At 46.7% G+C, this 23,566-nt stretch overlaps 1 protein-coding gene across 6 annotated transcripts in view; it reads right to left on the minus strand.

The window, feature by feature from the left end:
* DEPTOR (DEP domain containing MTOR interacting protein) overlaps window positions 1-23,566 on the minus strand; it is a 52,337-nt gene that overhangs the window by 17,753 nt on the left and 11,018 nt on the right. For all 6 annotated transcript variants that reach the window (XM_077351589.1, XM_077351593.1, XM_077351590.1 and 3 more), the window contains exons 3-5: window positions 17,447-17,625; window positions 15,124-15,247; window positions 7,766-7,944 (exon numbers count right to left, since the gene is read on the minus strand). In XM_077351589.1, coding sequence (XP_077207704.1) covers window positions 7,766-7,944; window positions 15,124-15,247; window positions 17,447-17,625 — 482 coding nt within the window. The remainder of the gene's footprint in view (window positions 1-7,765; window positions 7,945-15,123; window positions 15,248-17,446; window positions 17,626-23,566) is intronic.

Here is a 23,566-nt window from a genome sequence, read left to right on the forward strand (position 1 = left end):
ATGTGCAGGTAGTCTTGAGTTCCTGCGTTGTGCAGGGGGCTGGACTAGATGACCCTGAAGATCCCTTCCAACTCTATGATTCTATGTGTTTTGCTTTGCTTCAAATACAAGTATTTATACAATTCTATGCACATAATAAAAGTTTAAAAGACCGATTAAAATCACAATTGCATATACTATGTAATACAGTAAATACAGAATCAACATGGATCATATAAGAAACGAAAACCAGATGCATTTTGACCCCTAAGGGTCTTCCTCAGAGTCTAAATAACTTTAACTGCATTTCTACAATATAAAACTGTTAACATTTAGGCTTTGCTAGGTGGTTTAAAAAAAATCTAGAAAGTGATGCTCCAACCGATATGTATCGTATATAAAAATGTCTGGTGTGGAGCCCACATAGTGCTTAATACATGAGAACGCACTTTGAATGTGAATCGGGCAACAGCAATAGTGATGGTTTTTGAACAATATTTCACAATATACTGTACAAGTCCGTTTAAACTTTATTCGATCACTGAGGAAGAACCCACAGGGGTCAAAAAACAGGTTTTTTGTTCCTTATATGTTCCATGTGTAATTGTTGAATCTGTATTTGCTATATTACACAGAATACACAATTGAGAGTTTATCAATCTTTTAAACTTTTATTATGTGCATGCAATTATAACAAATTTTTTTCTTGCATTTTTTGCAGCACAACTTGTATCCATTTTGGTTTTGTACTGCCCCGTTCCCCACATTTTTAGGGCTGCCAACCTCCAGGAGAAGAACTCCCAGAATTCCAACTGATCTCCAGAATGGTTTCTCTGGAGAACATGGCTTCTTTGAAGGGTACCATGACATTATCCCCTGCTGAGATCCCTCTGATCTCCAAAGCCCCCCCCCCCTCCCCAGGCTCTACCTTCAAGTCTACAGTGATTTCCAAACCAGGAGACGGCAACTCTACACATCCTCAGCCTCTACCCTGCCCGCCAATCTACAGGAAATTCCAAACCAGGAGTTGGCAATCCTGTGACTGTTCTCTGCAATTGTTCTTATATTTAGCATAAAACTCAGCTGCAGGGATTGCCGTTTGTGGTGGGCAGAGTTGCAAACCATGTCCATACCATAGAGAGCAAATGGCAAGATTAGAGAAAGGACTCTATGGCAGGGGTAGTCAACCTGTGGTCCTCCAGATGCCAGCAAACACTGGCAGGGGCTCATGGGAATTGTAGTCCATTAACATCTGGAGGACCACAGGTTGACTACCCCTGCTCTATGGTATTATACCCTGATTAGGTCCTTCCCCTCCCCAAACCCTGGCATCCTCAGATTCAATTTCAAATCTCCAGGAATTTCACAAACTGGAGTTTGGCAACTGTGCCACTCCCTGTCCAACAGGAACCCTTTATTCCTGTATTTTGCGCCCATCTGAAACTCATCTTGGCCCAGATCTACTGAACAGTCATTGTCTGTTTCCAATTTAAAAAAAAAAAAAACTTGGCCCAACACACATACCAATTATCTAAACCAAATTTATTTTCCTCTCCTTCTCCCTTTTAGAAAAGCCTCCAATAAACTGGGTTTAAGGGGGGAAAACTTCAGAAAATATCAGATAAATTTTAAAAATAAATTAATTAAAAGGCCATACCACTACAGAGGGTATCAGAGCATTCTGACCCCTTTACTTTTTTGTCCATAGCATTTGTGAATTTTCTAGGCATGTATTGGAGGAACCAATGTTTCTGAAACCACATACATTTTTTGTGCGCATGAAGTCCTGAAAGAATAAAGGCATTTTGCCCGGACTTTTAAAAGGCAGAGGCTGGCTTCTACAGCTGAGCTCTTTCCCCACCCCACCCCACCCCCCAATCCTCTGAAAGACTTTGCAATCTAATGTGGCATCTGCAAATGTACTTTAAGGAGTGGCCTCTATTCAGAATCCAGACTGTAATATTAAAAATCTAGATATCTACTCATCTGTGTTTTCCAGCTATATATTTAAAATGTTCCCATTGCTGTGCCTTGCTTTCCCAATGTTCCCTTGGGACTTAGCAGGACCGAGAAACAAAAGCCAGAACTGGACTATGTAGACATGAAAAGTAGTGGATTAGTATTATAATCCCAATTGTACCTTCTTGTACTTTTCTTGCATAAGTGAATGGCAGCTATTTATTCTTATGGGGAAAGGAAAAACAAGCTAGCAGAAACAAGCTAGTGACACACACTCCTCCCCCCCCCCACACACACACACCAAACCTAGCTGCCACCTCCATCAACGCAAGGAAGGTTCCCCACTATATTGTTCACTGCTCACCTGGCTCCACAGCTCCACAAAGCAACACTCAAGAATCAAAACAACCCCACTGAAGGACAGGTTGTTTCCCTAACCGGAATACAAATCTAAGAAGGAAATGACAAAAAATATGTTTTTTTATACCCCACTTCTCACTGCCCAAAGGAGTCTCAAAGTATCTCCTTTCCTTCCTCTCTCCACAACACACACCCTGTGAGGGAGGCTGAGGGAGCCCTGATATTACTGAAGAAGAAGAGTTGGTTCTTATATGCCACTTTTCTCTACCTGAAGGAGTCTCAAAGCAGCTTACAATCACCTTTGCTTTCTTCTCCCCACAACAGACGCCCTGTGAGGTGGGTGAGGCTGAGAGAGCTCTGATATTACTGAAGAATATGGTTCTTATATGCTGCTTTTCTCTACCCAAAGGAGTCTCAAAGCGGCTTACAGTCACCTTCCCTTCCCTCTCCTCACAACAGACATCCTGTGAGGTGGGTGAGGCTGAGAGAGCCCTGATATTTCTTGCTCAGTCAGAACAGCTCTATCAGTGCTGTGGACAGCCCAAGGTCACCCAGCTGGCTGCAGGTGGAGAAGGAGCAGGGAAGCTGCTGTTCTTAACCACTAGAACCAGGGGTAGTCAACCTGTGGTCCTCCAGATGTTCATGGACTAAAATTCCCATGAGCCGCTGCCAGCATTTGCATGGGAATTGTAGTCCATGAACATCTGGAGGACCACAGGTTGACTACCGCTGCACCAGACCATGCTGGAACGGTCATGCAATAAAACAAACAAGGAATATACATTCAAGAGGGTGGCCCTGAAGCAGAACAAATTCAGAGTCCAGTGGCACCTTGAAGACCCATACAATTTTATTGGCTGTCTTTTCCTTTGTATCTATGGAACCTGGGCTACTTCATTATGCTGTATGTTAATTTTCCCTCTCACTCCATCTATAAGTCTGAGCTGTTTATTTTCATTCCATGACCCAGTATCTGAGGAAGTGTGCAGGACCTGAAAGCTCATACCTTGAGTAAAGCTTTGTTGGGTCTTAAAGGTGCCCCTGGACTCTAAATTTGTTCAGACAAGGGATATGGCAGCACACCAAGAAACCTCTACAAGTCTACAAATTTCTGTCTATTAGAGGAAGAACTGAGGGGGACGGAAATTAGCAGAAAAATAGAAATGGGCCAAATAAAGTTATACTCCACCTGTTTCTGGAGAAAGGGTTGGCTGGTCCAGTGGGAAAGTAGAAGTTCTGTCTCTAGTAGCAAAGCTTCCAGAGGGAAAAGGATGTAATCCTATGTGAGGTAAAAACCCAGCAGTCCAGAAAGGGAGGCAACTGCTCAGCAAATTTAAGGGAGCAGCCCCCAATCAGAGTGGGGTATGCTTAGAAATGCTTCTATGTCTTGGTTCTCATTGGCAGATTTTGAACTTAGGGTACTCAAAGGGACAAAGAACCCCAAATACATGCATGCAAATGTATGGAAAAGGCAGCCCAGGGCAGGATAATTAGGCTATCAGCCCAAAGTCCCAGTTTGGGCCGATTTAACAAAAGCCTTAATGGCTTTCTCAGGTTCTTGATTAAATCATGTTGAGGCATGGGAGAGGAGACCAAGGTGGAAGGCTTACTCATCGTCCCCTACACCTGGGTCTTTTTGCATGGTTAAAAGGGGCATGGCACAACTCTGGAACCTGAATAGAGCTTGGATTCAAGTTGATTAAGCTTTCAGGAAGGTGGGCTACTCCCAGCCAGGAATGCACTGGGGCAACCTCCGCCTTGATCCATGGACCTCAGTTTGGTATTAAACAGAATATTTCATCCAGGCCTCTGGCAGCCATGGCAGGGCAAATATAGGGGGTCCCTGTGGAAGAACCTCTTTGTTGGGTAGCAGAAGGTCTAGATGCACTCAGGTCTTTGAGAATGCTCTTCACTTTAATGGCATCTGAGACAGTGCTGGAGTCTGAAGCTAGAAGGAAAAGTTGGTACTGAAGATCAGATGGGCATTTGGAGCTATCAGGGTTACTAGGTCCCTCCTGGCCACCAGCAGATAATGGGTGGGGGGTGGGTTGCCAGATCCAGGTTGGAAAACTCCTGGAGATTTGGGGGTGGAGCCTGAGGAGAACAGGAACCAAAATGGAATTCAATATATAGTGGTACAGATATTATTTGTATGCTCATATTTTGAACTTGTTAGCTATCCTGAGCTGTAGGGAAGGGGAGCATATAAATATAAATAATAATTATAAATGTCTTTTTTTAAATTTAGGATGGCATTTGATTAAAACAGTCTTATGTGGTGATTTTAAATTTTGGTTTTATGTATTTTTATATGTGATCTATTGTATTTATATTGTAAACTACCCTGAGCTCCATAAGGAAGAAAGGTGGCTAATAAATGCTTTGAATAAAAATAAATCATAGACACATGTTTATCAGAAACACCAGGACCAACTCCAGTATGGTATATTAGCTACAGTATCAGACAAGGAGGTGAGAGACCAACGTTTGATTTCCCATTCTGCCAAGGAAGCTTTGACAAGAGACCCTGGGCCAGTCACATACTCTCAGGCCCACCTATCTCACAGGGTTGTTGTGAGGATAACATAGGGAAGGGGGGGAAATGCTGTAAGCTTTCAGAAGACAGAAAGCATGACCAGGAGAAAGGAGCAGTCCTCAGGGAAAAGTTCAAAGAGCAGAAGACTATTTTGGAAGGCCACAGATTCTGCCTCACTGTCCAGCAAGTCTAGAAAGCCAGCGTGATATAGTGCTTCAGAGCAGTGAACTGGGTTTGATTCCTCCACGTGCAACCTGCCGGGTGACCTTGGGCCAGTCCCAGTTCTCTCAGAACTCTCTCAGCCCCACCTACCTCACAAGGTGCCTGTTGTGGTGGAGGGGAAGGAAATGCGATTGTAAGCAGCTCCTTAAGACAGAGAAAAGCAGAGTATAAAACCCCATTCTTCTCCTTCTAGAAAGGACATTCAGGTCCCTTCTGGTTCTGTACCAAAATTTAGCATACAAGGGAGCTATATCATCATTCGTGCTTATTCAACAATATCACCAGCCAAGTTCTGTTATAAAAGGTGACAGCCGTTTATAAAGATGGCCTGTGTGGCACAAAAGGTATTTTATTCCCCACTTGGTCATCAGCCAAAGACTTCATTCAGCCCTTGCCAAGCCTTAGCAGCAATGCCAATAAGTTTTAATTGAATCTGTATTGACAGTGCTGACACAGGAAACTGCTTGGACCTTGGAGAGCTGAGTCAACTCGCCAGGGGATATTTACTTGCAAATAAAGTGGACTTCCACAAGGATAAAGAGTCAACACAATGAATACCAGACAACTGTTGTTCCAAATTAAGCCAACAATTTGGAAATGGTACACATATGTGTGTGTATCTACGAAGGGGGGGGGGTGTTCTAATTTTCTAGCCGCCTTTATCTTACTAAGTCTACAGATACTGTAATTAAACCAGATGTTATATTCCTCCCCTAAGGCCAAACCTACAATCATTTTCTCTCAGCCGAGTATAACCAAGATACTTTTTAACTCTACTGAAACGGCAATGAAATTCTTAGCGCAAAAATAAGCCTCCTTCCAAACTGAGCTTCTGCTAGCAAAGCGTTTTATTTGTTTAATTTATGTTTGACTCAGGGCGGATCAAAATGCCAATCAACTACGTAACTTCTCAAAATATGCAAAAAATAAAATTTTTAATGAGTTAATTTAAAAGGGAAGGCGATTGGAAGCCGCTTTGAGCTTCCTTCGGGTAGAGAAAAGCGGCATGTAAGAACTAATTCATCTTCTTAAGTACAATTCAAACATTTTAAAATTACACAGCTACTGTGGCCTTTAACATGGGAGGGGGGGCACCCACTTCACATCACCCCCACTGAAGATTATAGTCTGGTGCCTACAGGAACTGTCCAAGGTCCGGCAGGGCCCTGAACTCTTGTGGCAGAGCGTCCCACCAGGCCCAGCCAGAGATGAGAAAGCCCTGGCTCAGGTTGAAGCCAGTCTGATCTCCCTAGGACCAGGCATTATGAATAAAGACCTTAGTCTGTGATGCATCAACAGACTTTACGCACCAATCTCATTTGTTCTAAGCCTGACATTCCTTCTAGCGCTTATTCCTTCTAGCCCTGACATTCACCCCTCTCCTGCCTTAGTGGTCAAGAGCTTCTTGGTTCTTTTCAAGAGTCTGTGGCATTGCTATGCAGATGAGCCTTAAGTACCCATTCAATCTGAATACTGTGTAAAGTGGGACCTTGGACTGACTGACACACCCAAGGTCTGTTCAGGTCTTGATAAAGGCTGATTTTGCATCAAAAGGTGTGTTATAGCTTATCTCTTCACACCAACAGGTAACAAGAGTTTTCTAGGTAACTGATTAGGTTGACCTGCTCAGCTGTCTGTGCACCCTCTGGCTAACAGGTAGAGCTCCAAAAATAAGATGGTTCAGAAAGACAATCTTGCACCTCTTTCCCCAAGAACTATGGCTTATAGTGCAATGAGGAACTGGGTGAAGGAACTGGGTGCGAATGGATGGATTCTGAGATGCATGGGAAGTAACCTTTGATTTTGTGCTTCTTGTTGAGACCCCCAAAGAGTTCTTGCTCCCCAGGAACATGGGGACGTTTAGGATTCCTGCTTGGGGTTTCCACCTCCAGGTTGGAAAAAAACTTAAGGAAGTGAGGTTTGGAGAGGTGAAGGATTTCAGTGGAGTTTAATACTATATAGTCCACCTTCTAAGTGGACATATTCTCCGGGGCAGCTGATCTCTGTTGCCTGGAGATGGGTCGTAATTCCAGGGCATCCCCAGGTCCCACCTGGAGCCTGGCAACCCTGTACCCGCTGCACATAGAGAAGCTGAGATAGATGTACTATGACAATATTGTAACAAAATGCTACCTTGGATCTGCTGTGCTACCTTGGACCTACCTTTCTCCTGCCAAAAGGTGTCAAGAAGACCACACTTTCAACTAGAATGCCATCTTGCAAGCTTACCCAGTTTTACCTGGGACTGCCTTTGAATTGATAATTCAGTCTATTAGAATAAATATAGTGTTGATATAAGTCTATGCATTTTGTGGGACTGTGTCTTTTCTCCATTTGGGGCAAAGATAAACGAGAGCCTAAACCAGGGGTAGTCAAACTGCGGCCCTCCAGATGTCCATGGGCTACAATTCCCACAAGCCATGGGAATTGTAGTCCATAGACATCTGGAGGGCCGCAGTTTGACTACCCCTGGCCTAAACATTAAAACAAAGCCAGGATCACTGTCTATTTCAGCACCCTCAAACACTGGCCAAAAAGCTGGCCTGGAAGGCCAACAGACAGGCAAAGAGGCCAAGGCCTTCCCCTTCTTGTCCCAGTACCGCCATGCTCTTTTTCCCATTCAGAATTTGGAAGAATGAGGGGATCTGTATTAAAACGTGCAGCCTCCTTCTGAGAGCATTCTCATACAGGGCAGAGCCAAGTACTCACCATGCTGCATAATTCCGTGCTCCAGCAGCCGGCGGCCAAGCTGTTCGGCTTCAGACCTCGTGGTGGTCTCTCCTTCCTGGATCAACCAATCAATAAGCTGAGATGCCACAAAAGTGCGTTCATACTTTATGCCTTCCTCTTCCCTGGCTTGTAAAAGAGCATTTTCAGTACTCATCAGCCTGCAAGGAGAGAATAAGGGGGAGGGGGGAAACCCACACCTATGCTGAGATAAGCATCAAAAACATAGGCAAGCTTTGAACTCTGTATGTCACCCAAATTAAGCTAGGGATGCACCAAGTGCAAGAAAAGAAGAGTTGGTTTTTATACCCTGCTTTTCACTACAAACACTTTTCCCTACCTCTCCCCACACCCTGTAAGGGAGGTGGGACTGAGAGAGCTCTAAGAGACCTGCTCTGTTAAAACAGGTCTAACAGGACTGTGACTAGCCCAAGTTTGCCCCAGCTGGCTGGATATGGAGGAGCGGGGAATCAAACCTGGCTTGCCAGATTAGAAGCTGCTGCTCTAACCACTACACCAAGATGGCTCCTGAGTTCTTATTTTGGAAGACTCTGGTGCTAAGAGCATAGATAAAGGAGTGTGTGATGGAAGAGATCAGTTCCCAGAATGGGTGGGGGGAGGGGGAACCACAGCTCAGCAGCTAATTACATGCTTTGCATCTAGAAGGTACCAGGTTTGAACCTCGGTGTCATGTTTTATTTCAGCAAACAAATGACCCCAAACTCACCTGACAATTCTCCTTTTTAAAGAAACAACTGAGAAACCTCTGATGTCAGTGGTTCTAATGGCATTTCAGAGGGAATAGTTATTTGATTTATTTAGATTTATAGACCGCCCTCTTCACTGGAGCAGACTCAGGGCAGTGAATAATATATATTTATCAGTACATTAAAATCACAGTTTAGGAAATTCTAAAATCAATTCTAAAGTGGGACTGCAGGTTTGTAGAGAAATTCCCCCTATCCATTCCTAGCCCCCTTTTGTGGATCTTTTGATCATATCCTCTATGCGTGGTCTGGAATACATATAATGATTGAATCCTGAGTTAAAATCTAAACATGGGCCTCTGCCAGATGCTTCAATGGAAAATAACTTGAGTCTTAGTTGATCTGGTTAATAATCTAGGCAAGCAACATTTTAACAACCCACCAAAAACCTCCATCTATGTCACCGGACCCCCCCCCCCAAAAAAAGCAATTGAATTAACTATCCTTATAAATGGTACCAGTCCTTTAGAACAGCTGGATCCAAAGACAAGGGGTAATCAAACTGCGGCCCTCCAGATGTCCATGGACTATAATTCCCATGAGCCCCTGCCAGCATTTGCTGGCAGGGGCTCATGGGAATTGTAGTCCATGGACATCTGGAGGGCCGCAGTTTGACTACCCCTGCAAGTGGACAGGATTTTAAAAGGGAAGATGGCAAAGACCACCACCCTTCCCATGGTGTAGCATCTGATAGCCCCTTTGAGTCTAAATCGTAAAGATGAAAAGATCTGGCTTTTGACCACTCCTCGGGTACGGGCAGCCCTGTGGTGAGGATCCTTTCAGCTCCATCCTTTTCTCTCCAGCCTAGAGATGAAAAGGCCCCCAAACATTAGCTCAGTCTTTTCGAAGCAGCTCTGCTGTGAAGAAATTGGTCATGCTGGGTCTGTAGAGGGGGGATTCTTTGTTAATTGTTAATTGTTCTCTGATGAGTCTATAAATAACGTGGCTGGCGGGACGGAGTGCTAGAGAGAGATCTGTGTCTGCAAAAGGGAAGAAAATGACTGGAAGGGACGGAAACATGAAAGGAATCTGGATCACTGTCAAGTGGAAGCAGCGGATGGGCCTGCAAGGGCTTTGCCACCTGATTTTTCCCCATCTATAACACAGAAGCTCCTGCTTTTAGTGGACTAAAAAGGGCTTCTTTACCTCTGAGGCTGGGCATACAGACAAGGTCTCTAATAAATATCATACCTGATACTTGTATGCCCCCAAGATACATGATGATGATACATTTAAGAAAGAAGTGGGACATTAAACACTTTTTGCAAGACTAGAGCCCACTTGGAGTAGTGGTTAAGAGCGGCGGCTTCTAATCTAATGAACCAGGCTTGATTCCTCATTCCTCCACAGGCAGCCGGCTGGGTGACTATGGGCTAGTCAAAGTCCTGTTAGAGCTGTTCAGCAGTTCTGCTAGGGCTCTCTCAGCCTCACCTACCTCACAGGGTGTCTGTTGTGGGGAGAGGCAGGGCAGGCTGCTTCTCCAGGAGCCAGACTTTGGGGAGCTCAGTGTGCTGCACTGGGAGGGGGAGGCCAGAAAATATTCCTTTGATGGAAGTCCTTACATCAATGGAAAATTACTGCTGGATCCAACCCAAGAATTGCATTAGGATTCAAAATGTTACACAAATCAGGAGATGTATGTGATGCCTCTCACAGAGAGACAGTTTAAACATTCAGAGAGACAGTTTAAACATTCAGCATAATGAATGAGGGTTGCCCATCTCCACCACTACCCCCAGCCACCGGTAGGGGTAGGGGGCCTAGGGCTGCCAGATCCCAGGTTGGAAATTCCTGGAGATTTGGAGATGGGGGCTGGGGAGGACAGGGGTCTTAGTACGGTGCAAGGCCAAACTTCCCTTCTAATGTGGCTGGATTTTCTGTTTGTTCCTCCCCTGCCCCCATCTTGAACAGAAAAGCTCCACTAGCTACAAAATGCATTGGATTTCAAAGCTGGATCTCTACCAGTTACATATCGCTATGAATAGGTGACTAATTCTTAGAGATGTACGGCACCTTATGTGAGGAATCCATGAGCACATATTGCAACATACATTAGAGTGAAAAAATGTCCTGGGTTGGTAGGGTTGTGAACCTCCAAAGTTCCACATATTGGAATTTGCTGCAGCCTAGAGGCACATCAACCAGGGAAAAAAGCACTACAAGATTTGAGTCCAATGGCCCCTTTAAGAATGCGACATCCAAGCTCCTCCTCTCCTGTCTTTTTCCTATATAAGTCATTGATGTCCATTCATTCTTAGGAGAAAGAAGTAAAGAGCTTCTCTGTTTGGAATGCTATTATGGCCATAGAATGAGTGGGTGGGCCAGCCCGGACTTAAAGCAATCCCAGTTCACTCCAAGCATGGAACACCACCAGCTTCCCCCTCCACCGGCAAAGCTTCTTGTGAAAACAAACTCTTACTATACACACAAATACACACGCCCGTCTCGTCCTCTTCTTGGTGAACAGTGGTTGGCCAGCTCAGGGGTAGTCAACCTGTGGTCCTCCAGATGTTCATGGACTACAATTCCCATGAGCCCCTGCCAGCAAACGCTGGCAGGGGCTCATGGGAATTGTAGTCCATGAACATCTGGAGGACCACAGGTTGACTACCCCTGGGCTAGCCATTTTAATAACCAAACTGATTTGAACACTGGGCATGCACACAGACAGGAAATCCCCCCAGCTGTTTTGCTTAGATATTCTATTACCCGGGTAACCTTGTGCATATTCGGAGAGTTCGCTGTTAAACCATCTGCAGACCATCTACCCCCAACGCAGAGGCGCTCACTGCGTGGATGAGGCCCTGAATAGAAAAACTGCAAGATCTACATATTATAACTTTTATGGGTTTCGGATATCACTCCGCCGTTTTATAATGCGGCGTCAACTGTAGCTTTCCCTTCCCTGCTAAGATCAGACAGCCATTTAACATTTCAAATCCAGAACATGATGTTCCTGCCAAAAATATTAAGAATGTATTAGTTGTCGTTGCAGGCAGATGTGCTGCTCCAGAAGTCTGTTTATGAAAAGCATGAATTAAACGGATAAGCAACCTAATACCGGAGTGAGTAATTGGATTTTTGCAATAACGAGGTTTCTACTTATTGCTGTTTGGGCCAGCTTTCTGGCCGAAGCTGAACCTCAGAATCTCAAGAGCAGGGGCTGCTGGGAAGGAAAGTACCAATTCTCCCCTCCCCCACAGTAGCTTTGTTGGGCAAATTATCACCATGGCACCCTTGTATAATGGGAGAGGGCTCTCCTTCTAGGCAACCTAATGCGCAAAATAGCCATTCTGCTAATACAGGGCAATGCATGAATTTTTCAGCTTTGATGCGCGCAAAAGCATAGCCTGAAAAACTCTGGCTTTCTGATTGTGCAAAACAAACCTAGAAGATGTGCATGTTGCCCTGTTCATGCAAAATGGTGACAAAGGGTATCAAGAGGATCATGAGCAGAAACTGCAAAAAACAATTCATAATTTAGTGAAATCAGCTGCTGAAGGAGGCGGTGAGCTCCCCCTCAACAGCCGACTTTAAAGAGAGGCTGGACAGATCCTTCTCCTGGATGCTTTTGGCTGATCCTGCATTGAGCAAGGGGTGGGACTAGATGGCCTGTCTGGCCCCTTGTAACTCTATGGTTCTGTGGTTTCCTCTTACTTGACTTTGGATTGCCAGAACTGAGGCAGCTAAAAAGGGCTTCTTCAGGTCAATGTTCCCTCTAGTTTCCTCTCCTACTGAGTGGAGCAGTTCACATCCTGAGCAGAACATAACTGCTGTGGTCTTCAAATGGGCAATGGGCAATGCAAGACCCTGAGCAGCTCTGGATCCTTACTGAGCAGGGCTTCCTGTGTTAATACATCTGGCAACCCTATGCCTGAGTAGGTTGCCAAGTCTCCCGTTGTGTCAAGTAACTGCCTGCTGGCAATGCTCCAAGCAGTGTGTGTGCGCGTGTACGTGTGGGGGAAATGCCAGCGTTACACATAGCATGACATCACTTCCAGGGGGAACCCAGAAGCGATGTCACATTCCCCCTCTAGGGGTCTTCTGTATTTTACATTCTATGGCTAAATTCCAAATTCAGTAGATGAGTGGGTAAGATGGTCAAATCCAAGCTGGGAAACTCCTTGAGATTTAGGGATGGAGCCTAGAGAAGACAGGGACCTGAGTGGGGTACAATGCCATACAGCCCACCCTCCAAAACATCCATGTTCTGCAGGGGAACTGATCTCTGCAGTCTGTAGATGACTTAATTCCATGGGATCCCCATGTCCCACCTGGAGGCTGGCATCCCTAGAGCAGAGAATGACATTTCAAGCTGCTTTAGATTCTGTTGGGGAGAAAAACGAGGCATGAAGATCTTGAGGGATGGAGAAAGTTCAGAGGAAAGTGACGGGGATGATCCGGGACCTGGGGGACCAAATCTTATGAAGAAAGGCTGAGGGACTTGGGAATGTTCAGTCTGGAGGAGTTTGAGGGGGGACATGACTGCTGTCTTTAAGTACCTGAAAGGTTCCTTAGAGCAGGGGTAGTCAAACCTGTGGTCCTCCAGACTACAATTCCCATGAGCCCCTGCCAGCTGGCAGGGAAAGGTTCCTGTTGGCAGCAGAGTATAGGACCCACAGCAATGGGTTTAAACTACAGGGAGAATGATATTGGCTAGATAGCAGGGGGGAGGGATTTCACAGTCAGAGTAGTTCAGCAGTGGAATCGACTACCTAAGCTGGTGGGGAGCTCCCCCTCATTGGCAGTCTTCAAGCAGCAGTTGGACAGATACTTCTCCTGGATGCATTAGTCTGATCCTGCATTGAACAGGGGGCTGGGCTAGATGGCCTGTATGGCCCCTTCAAATTCTATGGTTCTATTCTATGATTCTATGGCCAGTCCATCATTGCCTGTGGCACAGGTACTCATTTCTGGTCAAATAAGCTTCTGAGCACCAGGAAAACATGTTTGTCCGGAATGAGTAGCAGGATGTGGAAAGTGAGCATATGCATCCCCATGGAAACAACATTTCTATTGTACTACAATCACTTTCCTTTATAAAGAACAATCTGCCTGGCTTTATGTGAAGCCCCTCTGAATCCTAATATAAGCAGCAAGATTTGACTCTAGAGTAAGGTGACCAGATAGTCCCACTTTTGGAGGGACATCTGGGGGTACCTGGCAAATTGTACTTATGTTGAAATTAAAAAATAGATATTACAATGCTATTTTTGCGTTCTGTGCGTTCCATGAAAATGTTTGTTGCTTCATATAGACCAAATTTTTAATCAAGAACCCCCCCGGTCAATGGTGTCCCGCTTTACCATTGTTAAAATCTGGTCACCTTACTCTAGAGGCCCCTTACAGACCAAGAAGATTGGGGAGAAGGAGGAGGGAGAAGATATAAGCTTTTTAGAGTTAAAGCGCCTCATTCTTATATCCCAAAACCCCTTGTTGGTCTTGAAGGTTCTGCTGGACTTGAACCTCACTGTTCTACTACAGACCAAAACAGCTCCCCTCTGAAACGATTAGAAACAGGGGCTGTTGATTCCGCACTTATAAATACTATAAAATGGTTTATTTTTGCAAAGTCCATTTCCTAGTCCAACTTCCAGCGCACACTTCAAACCAGCATGGAAACCGTATCCGCTTCAGACAATCAAAACACAACATCTCAGCCCGCTACTTGCACCCTCTAAAGTCCCATTTGTTCAATAAAAACATCTGCTCACCTTTTGTACTATCTGCTGCCTGTAAATGTCAGCTTGCGTATTCTATTTATTTCTGTGCGACTGAAGCCCTTGCGTTGCTTGAACGAAGCTTGTGTCGCGGGAGGGGAGGTGTGCGTTTTTGTGGTGGATGGACAATCTTAGTTCAGCGGTAGTCAAACTGCGGCCCTCCAGATGTCCATGGACTACAATTCCCATGAGCCTCTGCCAGCTGGCAGGGGCTCATGAGATTTGCAGTCCATGGACATCTGGAGGGCCGCAGTTTGACTACCCCTGATTAAACATCTTGAGGTAAGGATGCAAGTCCCCTGGTAGGGATGCCTGGGAATTATAGCTAATCTCCAGACCTGCCAGCGTTTTCTGGCAGGGGCTCATGGGAATTGTAGTCCATGGACATCTGGAGGGCCACAGGTTGACTACCCCTGCTCCAGACTACAGAGATCAGTTCCCCTGGAGGAAAGGGCTGTTTTGGAGGGGGGACTCCATAGCATTATTATCCACTGTCCCGTCTCCCCTCAAATTCTACCCACTCCCAGCTCCACCCCCAAGGTCTCCAGGTATTTCCCAACCCAGACCTGCCAATCCTATCTTGGGGAGCTTTCATTTGACCCATGCAATCAAGAAAGGATATTTTGTTTCTCCATGAAAACATCTGTTTCAAATCTTATTTACATGCTCCTCCGGTCTGCTATTTTCCTCTGCCTCCGTATTTGTTCAAGTATAACATTTCCTGTAAGAATATACAGGCAAAGAAATTGCGCATTTCAGTTAGGGTTTTGGTCTGCAGCAACACAATTTTGCTGGGCATTCGTCAGGGAAAGCCGATAACGACACTTCTCCCTCCGAATTGGGTGCAACATACTTTTCATAGATCCTTTGTCCTCTCATGAACACCTTGACTTCGTTGTCCAGAGGGAACGTTCCATCGTCTTTCCTGAACCGGTAGAAAAGTTTGAGATCCTTGAATTCCTTGTGTTCGTCACACACTGAAATTTAAAGTACATGAAATCAGCAGTGAAATGTAACATGTGAAATCAAGACGGGTAACCAAGTTAGTCTGTCCGTAGCAGTGGAAAAGAGCAAGAATCCAGGAGCACCTTAAAGACTAACATTATTTACGACAGGCTAGGAGCTTCCATGAGTCACTGTGTGCTTCTTCAGATACAGCTAGCCAGGGGTAGTCAAACTGCGGCCCTCCAGATGTCCATGGACTACAATTCCCAGGAGCCCCTGCCAGCGAATGCTGGCAGGGGCTCCTGGGAATTGTAGTCCATGGACATCTGGAGGGCCGCAGTTTGACTACCCCCGAGCTAGACTATAAGTCCATCTGCCCTTATATTTTGGAGAGTGGAGTAATTTCAGGTGTCAAATGACATTAGGAGGTGAATAATGCTACGGTCCAGTGAATCGTCTCCATGATACAGGACAGATGGACTCACATTCTAGCTATATCTGGAGAACTGAACAATGACTCACAAAAGCTCATCTCCTTGCCATAAATTTTGTTAACAAACTGCTCTGGACTCTTGCTGTTTTCTACGGATAAGTGAAACCAGAAATGGTAACACGTCACAAAAGGTAGTCAAACGCCCAGTAATAACTATTTCAAACTTGTAAACAAAGGCAAAACAACACAAAAATCTTTGCTGCAAGATATGGCTACAAAAAGTTACTTACTTACACACACAAACACACACACTAGCCATCAGTGGGTTACCCACATCAGAAGAAGAAGTGTTGGTTCTTATATGCCGCTTTTCTCTACCCGAAGGAGTCTCAAAGTGGCTTACAGTCACCTTCCCTTTCCTCTCCCCACAACAGACACCCTGTGAGGGAGGTGAGGCCAAGAGAGCCCTGATATTACTGAAGGAGAAGAAGAGTTGGTTCTTATATGCCGCTTTTCTCTACCCGAAGGAGTCTCAAAGTGGCTTACAGTCACCTTCCCTTTCCTCTCCCCACAACAGACACCCTGTGAGGGAGGTGAGGCCAAGAGAGCCCTGATATTACTGAAGGAGAAGAAGAGTTGGTTCTTATATGCCACTTTTCTCTACCCAAAGGAGTCTCAAAGTGGCTTACAGTCGCCTTCCCTTTCCTCTTCCCACAACAGACACCCTGTGAGGTAGGTGGGGCTGGGAGAGCCCAGAGATTACTGCTCGGTAAGAGCAGTTTTCTCAGTGCGGTGGCGAGCCCAAGGTCACCCAGCTGGGGGACCAGCAGGTGTTCTGAGTCGGTCGGCCTCAAGCAAATGCCTGGTGGAAGAGCTCCCTCTTGCAGGCCTTGCGGAACTGTGGAAGTTCAGGCAGGGCTCTGATCTCCTCAGGGAGCTCATTCCATCAGGTGGGGGCCAGGACCGAAAAGGCTCTGGCCCTTGTTGAGGTCCGACGCACTTCTCTGGGGCCAGGGATCCGCAGCCAGTTGGAGGTGGCGGGGCGTAAGACTCTTGGGGGTATAGGCGGGGAGGCAGTCTCTCAAATACACTGGGCCCAAACCGCGTATGGCCTTAAAGGTGATTACCAGAACCTTAAGCTTAATCCGGAATTCAACTGGGAGCCAGCCAAGTTGTTGGAGTGCCGTCCGGATGCAGGATCTCCATGATGTTTTAGTGAGAAATCTGGCCGCAGCATTCTGCACCAGTTGTAGTTTTCGAATCAAGGATGAGGGTAGGCCTGCATAGAGCGAGTTGCAGAAGTCCAGCCTAGAGGTGACCGTCGCATGGATCACTGTGGCTAGGTGTTCTGGGTCCATGTAGGGTGCTAGTAGCTTGGCTTGGCGGAGGTGGTAGAATGCCAGCCACACTACCTTTGTGACCTGGGCTTCCATTGTAAAGGAAGCATTCAGGATCACACCCAGGTTCCTGGCGGAGTGCGTTGTTGAGAGCTTGCTGTGGAATACACTCTACAAAGCCGCCATTTTCTCCAGGATCTCTGTTGCCTGGAGATTAGGTGTAAAACCAGGGTATCCTCAAGTCCCACTTGGGGACTGGTACCCCTGGGTCCACCATACATGGGGTCCACCCAGGCCCAGTCTGTGTACTCCATAATGTATGAACTGACCAGGCCTGGGCCTAAATGCCCAATCTACCATGAAGTTTACTAGATGACCTTCAGCAGATCCTTGAAGGAAAATCAGATTTATAACAAATTTAATGCTAAAGAATTTAATAAAGGCCCGTTCTTTTCACTCACCATGGTGGATAATGCTACGGTCCAGTAATTTCTGTACAAGTTTAATCGCGGTCTCCCTCTCCGTGGTCTCCTTATGATCAATCAGCCAGTCAATGAGCTCTTTGGCAACAAAGCAGTTTGGATACGTCTTGAGGTGATGCCGTCGGTCTTTGATTACCTTTTCTTCATGCAGGCGGAGCCTGTGAATCAAACAACATTCACACTGTGAGTGATGTCTCCCATATTCCCCCAGTGTTGGACAGAAGGCTAGTTGACCCCCTCTCCTTGACAGATTGGCTTTCCATCAGCAGGAAGGATTGGTGGGTATAAACACTGAATCATGCAATTGTCCACCATACATATAACCAGTAAGAACTTAAGTAGAGCTCTGCAGGATCAGGCCAGATCTGTCAGCTTGAAAGCTCATATCTTGAAAATCCAGTTGGTCCCTAAGGTGTTCCTGGAGTAGAAACTGTTAGAATCATAGAGTGGGAAGGGGACATCCAGGGTCATCTAGTCCAACACCCTGCATGCAGAGAGCAGGAAACTCACAACGATCCCAATTCCATGCCTAGATGATGCAGACTCCAAACTCACACAGCTACGTGGTGTACTGGTTTGATTCCCACTCTACAACCAGCAGCCAGCTGGGTGACCTTGGGTGTGTCACAGCCCTAATAGGGCTATTCTGACTGAGCAGTAATATCAGGGTTCTCTCAGCCTCACCTCCCTTATGGTGTGTCTGTTGTGGGGAGAGGAAAGGGAAGGTGATTGTAAGCCACTTTGAGACTCCTTCAGGTAGATAAAAGTGGCATATAAGAACCAACTCTTCTTCTTCTTCAGTAATATCAGGGCTCTCTCAGCCCCACCCTCCCTCACAGGGTGTCTGTTGTGGGGAGAGGAAAAGGAAGGCCATTGTAAGCCACTTTGAGACTCCTTCAGGCAGTGAAAAGTGGGGTATAAAATCCAACTCTTCTTCTTCTACCCTCTGAAGCTACCTCCGGGGGGGGGGGGATGAGGCTTTTGTGCTGTTTTCCAGAATAAATTAATTTCAGCACCTCCACACTTTTTAACCTGTGCTGGGGAAAATCAGCAGATGAGATAAGCCCCAGGAACACAAAGTCAATTTTAGGCCTGGCAGATGGAGAAATCAGTTGTTGGCTCAACAGAAAAGAAGAACAGGAGGAGACACAGAGGCAGCTTTCCACACCATACGCTAAGACACATAAATATGCTCCAGTCTGTGTAGGGAACAAGCGTCCGCACATTGCTGGAAGCCAGGAGTCATTTTCCCAGAGAAGTGTTAACAAGCTTTGCATTAAAAAGCTTCGCATTACCGCATGATTCAGGCCATCCTGCTGCCAAAAGTTACAAGAACTACATGCAGAGTGAAGAACGAAAGTGTGAGCACATAACCCAGTCTCCGTACAGAAAACCACAGGCAGAGGTTCACAGCACAGGAATTTAATGCCCAAGATCAGGGGTAGTCAAACTGCGGCCCTCCAGATGTCCATGGACTACAATTCCCAGGAGCCCCTGCCAGCGAATGCTGGACATCTGGAGTTTGACTACCCCTGCCCAAGATGGTTGCAAATATCTTGATTTTCAAAAAGGGTGGCTGGTAGAATCTTAAGACCCCCCCCTTGCATGCTTCTGTTCTGGTTCTAAAGCAGGGGCAGTCAAACTGCGGCCCTCCAATGTCCATGGACTACAATTCCTATGGGCCCCTGCCAGCCTGTTCTAGAGGCTAAGGTAAAGGTAAAGGTAAAGGCAAGGTAAAGGCAAGCACCGAGTCATGTCTGACCCTTGGGGTGACGCCCTCTAGCATTTTCATGGCAGACTCAATACGGGGTGGTTTGCCAGTGCCTTCCCCAGTCATGACCGTTTACCCCCCAGCAAGCTGGGTACTCATTTTACCGACCTCGGAAGGATGGAAGGCTGAGTCGACCTTGAGCCGGCTGCTGGGATCGAACTCCCAGCCTCATGGGCAGAGCTTTAGACAGCATCTGTGCCTTACCACTCTGCGCCACAAGAGGCTCTCTAGAGGCTAAGTGGGGGGAAATTCAGTAAGGAGATCAATACAGTGTGAGAGTGCCATCCTTAAAGGGAACCATGGTTCAGTGGCTGGGCATCACGTCCATTGAATGAGAACAAGGACAGCCCCACAACTTATGCCACACAAACAAACAATTGCAGGGGTCCTTTAAGAGACATCTGCCCTTTCCTACTTGCTCATTGGCCTTGGCTGCCTGTTGTTTGTGCAGTGCCCTTTCACCAAAATTCCCCATCACGATACTTCTTGAAGCTTATTTTACTCCATCACAGTTGGCTGAGCTGATTGGAATTCTAGCCTCCCACATGGCTGTAAGAGCAAAGGGGAACGTTCAAGGCAATAGTTGTACTGATATCTTTGTCGATTCCAATATGGAATATTTTAACATAGCTTGCCTCTTTTGTAAGCACGGCATTACATCATAACCAGGAGACTGACTAGCCTCTTGAGAGAGGCTCTGCCCAGATTTCCTCATTGCGCTGGTGCCGTTCTGCCAGTATGGAGATTATGGTCTGTTGGAATGGGCAAGACCCGAAGTGTGCATGATTCAGAAGCATGCGATGAGTGTCCTGCAGGGGGCATCGGACAAAATGTTTATTTAGCATAGTTAGATCAGAAACTTCCTCATATTTTCCAAACAATCTTCTTCTGATTGGCTCAACTGGAGACATCTTGCTCCCTTGAGGATACTTTCTCCCAGCTTGATATGCCCAAGATGGGCTCTTCGCTGTGCCAGGAGGAAAAGCGGCTGCAATCCTCTATTTTTTTTTAATTTCTGGTTCATTATAAGCAACACGGGTCAGGAAAACATATTGCTACCCAGAATGCTTTGCGTGATAGGACAACCGACAGACTCTATGTGAAGTCAAGATCTTCAGCAAGAGGTCTTCTGGCTGTCACAGGGGTAATGCAATCATTTGCACAGAAGGGCAGGGCAGGACAGTGGTTCCCACCTAAGCATAACAAAGAATGGGACCGCACCTGGGCCAGTGGCAGATCTAATTTGCCATTATGTATTGTTTTACCTTAATGTCTCTTCCTGGTGCTTCTAGCAGCTTCCTTCTGTCTTGAATAACTGGCACATCAAAACCCCATTTACCCACTCACGTGTCACATGCAGGGATTACTGCAAATCACTTAGCATTTAAGGTCTAAAACCTCTATTGCAGGGTAGTCAAACTGTGGCCCTCCAGATATCCATGGACTACAATTCCCATGAGGCCTTGCCAGCACATGCTGGCAGGGTCTCATGGGAATTGTAGTCCATGGACATCTGGAGGACCACAGGTTGACTACTCCTGCTCTATGGCGTTTGCAAATATAGTGGTTAAAGAAAGGCAGTCAATTTGGATGGCTGAACATTGCTGAGTGCTTCTTACTGTTCTTTTGCTTGCAGCATACAACTCTTATACAACCCGCCCAGGATACAAGAATATCCCAAGTAGGACACTGAACATATGTGACCTGGGAGGCCTAGGAGGAGGCAAACGGGAAATGTGACGCTCCTGGCATCGGACAGGCGGCTTCACATCCATTTGCCAACCCTCAGCAGCTAGCGGTTGTCATGTTCCAAAGCCAAGTTCCTCTTTCTATTTACATCTCAGCCACATGAAAACGTAATTGTCACTTGACTGCGGTACGAAAGAAAATAGCCTTTAAAAGCGGAGGCGAACACTGGGGAGGGGGGGAAGCCCAAACAGAAGATGAGCATCCTTCTAAGTCAGTACGGTCCAGGAGGAACCTCTACACTCTGGTAGCTGTGAACCACATGGCCATTGAAGTTAGCTCCTGTAATCATGCCTGGTCTGAAAACATTTGGATTTGGTCCTCTTTTGCTGTGCTGGTGTGAGGTGCCTGCTACGGAGGCAGCCTTGGACAAACGCTAGGAATGTTGTCTGCCTGGTGCATAGAGGCTAAGAAGACATTCTGGAATATTTATATTTTTTGTTTTGACTTTTATCCTGCCAGTTTGGTGTAGTGGTTAGGAGTGCCGACTTCTAATCTGGCATGCCGGGTTCGATTCTGCACTCCCCCACATGCAACCAGCTGGGTGACCTTGGGCTCCCCACGGCACTGATAAAGCTGTTCTGACTGGGCAGTGATATCAGCACTCTCTCAGCCTCACCCACCCCACAGGGTGTCTGTTGTGGGGAGAGGAAAGGGAAGGCGACTGTAAGCCGCTTTGACCCTCCTTCGGGTAGGGAAAAGCGGCATATAAGAACCAACTCTTCTTCTTCTTCTTCCTTTGTCATAAAGAGTCAGGGTCAATGGTCATGGCTACAGGTAAGGTAATCGGCAGCAAGATGTTCATGTAAGGCTCAGTCTTAGGCCTGGCAGAACCATTTTGTTTTCCAGGCCCTGCGGAACTGTCTAAGGCAGGGGTAGTCAACCTGTGGTCCTCCAGATGTTCATGGACTACAATTCCCATGAGCCCCTGCCGGCATTTGGTCTAAGGTCCTGCAGTACCTTGATCTCTTGCGGCAGAGCGTCCTACCGAGCTGAGTAAACCCTGGCCCTGGTCGAGGCCAATCTGACCTGATCATTAGATCTCAACTCCCCCTTGATTTACAATGGAGACTCCGTGTACTTCGTTATCATACCACCACATGTGCAGACCGTGATGGTACTGGGAACATAACGCAGAAGCCTGGTTGACTTGAAAGTTGGGAGTACAACCCCTGGGTATGAGATCAAAAGAGGGGGCGTGAGGATGAACAACTTTGCCCGCTGGGCAGAGGATGGGCTGTAGGTGTCTCCGTCATGCTCTCATTCCCTGTTGCTTGCCTGACTGGCTTTGCCTTCCATTTCCTTCTTTTCCAGCAGTGGCACAATCCTCACGTACCACCCCGATGCCATTTGCTTCCCCTCTCTAACAATCTGCCTGGTTTCTTCTCCTCTTCCTCTTCACCAGGGGTAGTCAAACTGCAGCCCTCCAGATGTCCATGGACTACAATTCCCAGGAGCCCCCTGCCAGCATTCGCTGGCAGGGGACTCCTGGGAATTGTAGTCCATGGACATCTGGAGGACCACAGTTTGACTACCCCTGCTCTTCACTTTAGGCTACGATTGCAACAACAACTGTTATCCCAGCAATGGCTGTTACTGGGTTGGGAAAGACCTGCAGACCTTGGGGGTGGAGCCAGGAGCAGGCAGGATTTGGGTCTGGGAGGGTCTTCACTGGAGTATGATGCTACAAACAGCCATTTTCTCCAGGGGAACTGATCTCTGCCACCTGGAAATGAGCTGTAATCCCAGGGGATTCCCAGTTCCTACCTGGAGTCTGGCGTCTCTGTCGGTTGCCCACATCGCCAGGTTTTCCTTCTCTTTTTGTTGACGGCATAAGCAAAGGCAGCATTCCTCTATTCTGAGGCAATCTGAACTCCCTCGTCCCAGTTTAAAGGAAGTGTTAAATGTGGAGGACCCCCTCGTGTCTGCAGACAAACTGTCTATGGTCCGTACCTGGACCCATGCTGCTGTTTTTTTAGTTTTTCATCTACATGTAGATTGTCAAAGCGCTAACCAGGATGGCCAAGGCAAACCTGATCTTGTCAGATCTCGAAGGCTTAAGCGGGGTCAACCCTGGCTAGTATTTGGATGGGAGACCTCTAAGGGACGTGAAGGTTGTGGTGTAGAGCAGTGGTCCCCAACCTGCGGGCCGCGGCCCGGTGCCGGGCCGTGAAGGCCATGGCGCCGGGCCGCGGCTCCCTCTCCCCGCCCCCCGGCAGTAAAAAACTTCCCAGGCCGCAAGCTTGCGGCCCGGGAAGCTTCTTACTGCGGGAAGGCGGGGAGAAGGAATCAGAGCCGCGCCCGTGTGCTCCTGAAATTTTTGAAAAAAGCTGCCTAATTCTTCACATTCTCGATTATTATATAACATGGCAATTCTAGGAACTCTTTCCTGAGAGTAAGCCCTGCTGAACAGACTTCAGTAGCATTCCAAGCAGGTCTGCTTAGGATCGTACTGCAAGACCGCAACGGAACGAAGATATGAGAACTGCTTTTAAGTTGGTCTAAATCTAGGGACAACTTAGCACATGTTAGCAAGAGACGAGAGCGTGTCAAGGGTTGACAGCAACTGTGGTGCGGAATGT

Source organism: Paroedura picta, chromosome 9 (assembly GCF_049243985.1).
Source record: "Paroedura picta isolate Pp20150507F chromosome 9, Ppicta_v3.0, whole genome shotgun sequence".
NCBI lineage: Eukaryota > Metazoa > Chordata > Lepidosauria > Squamata > Gekkonidae > Paroedura > Paroedura picta.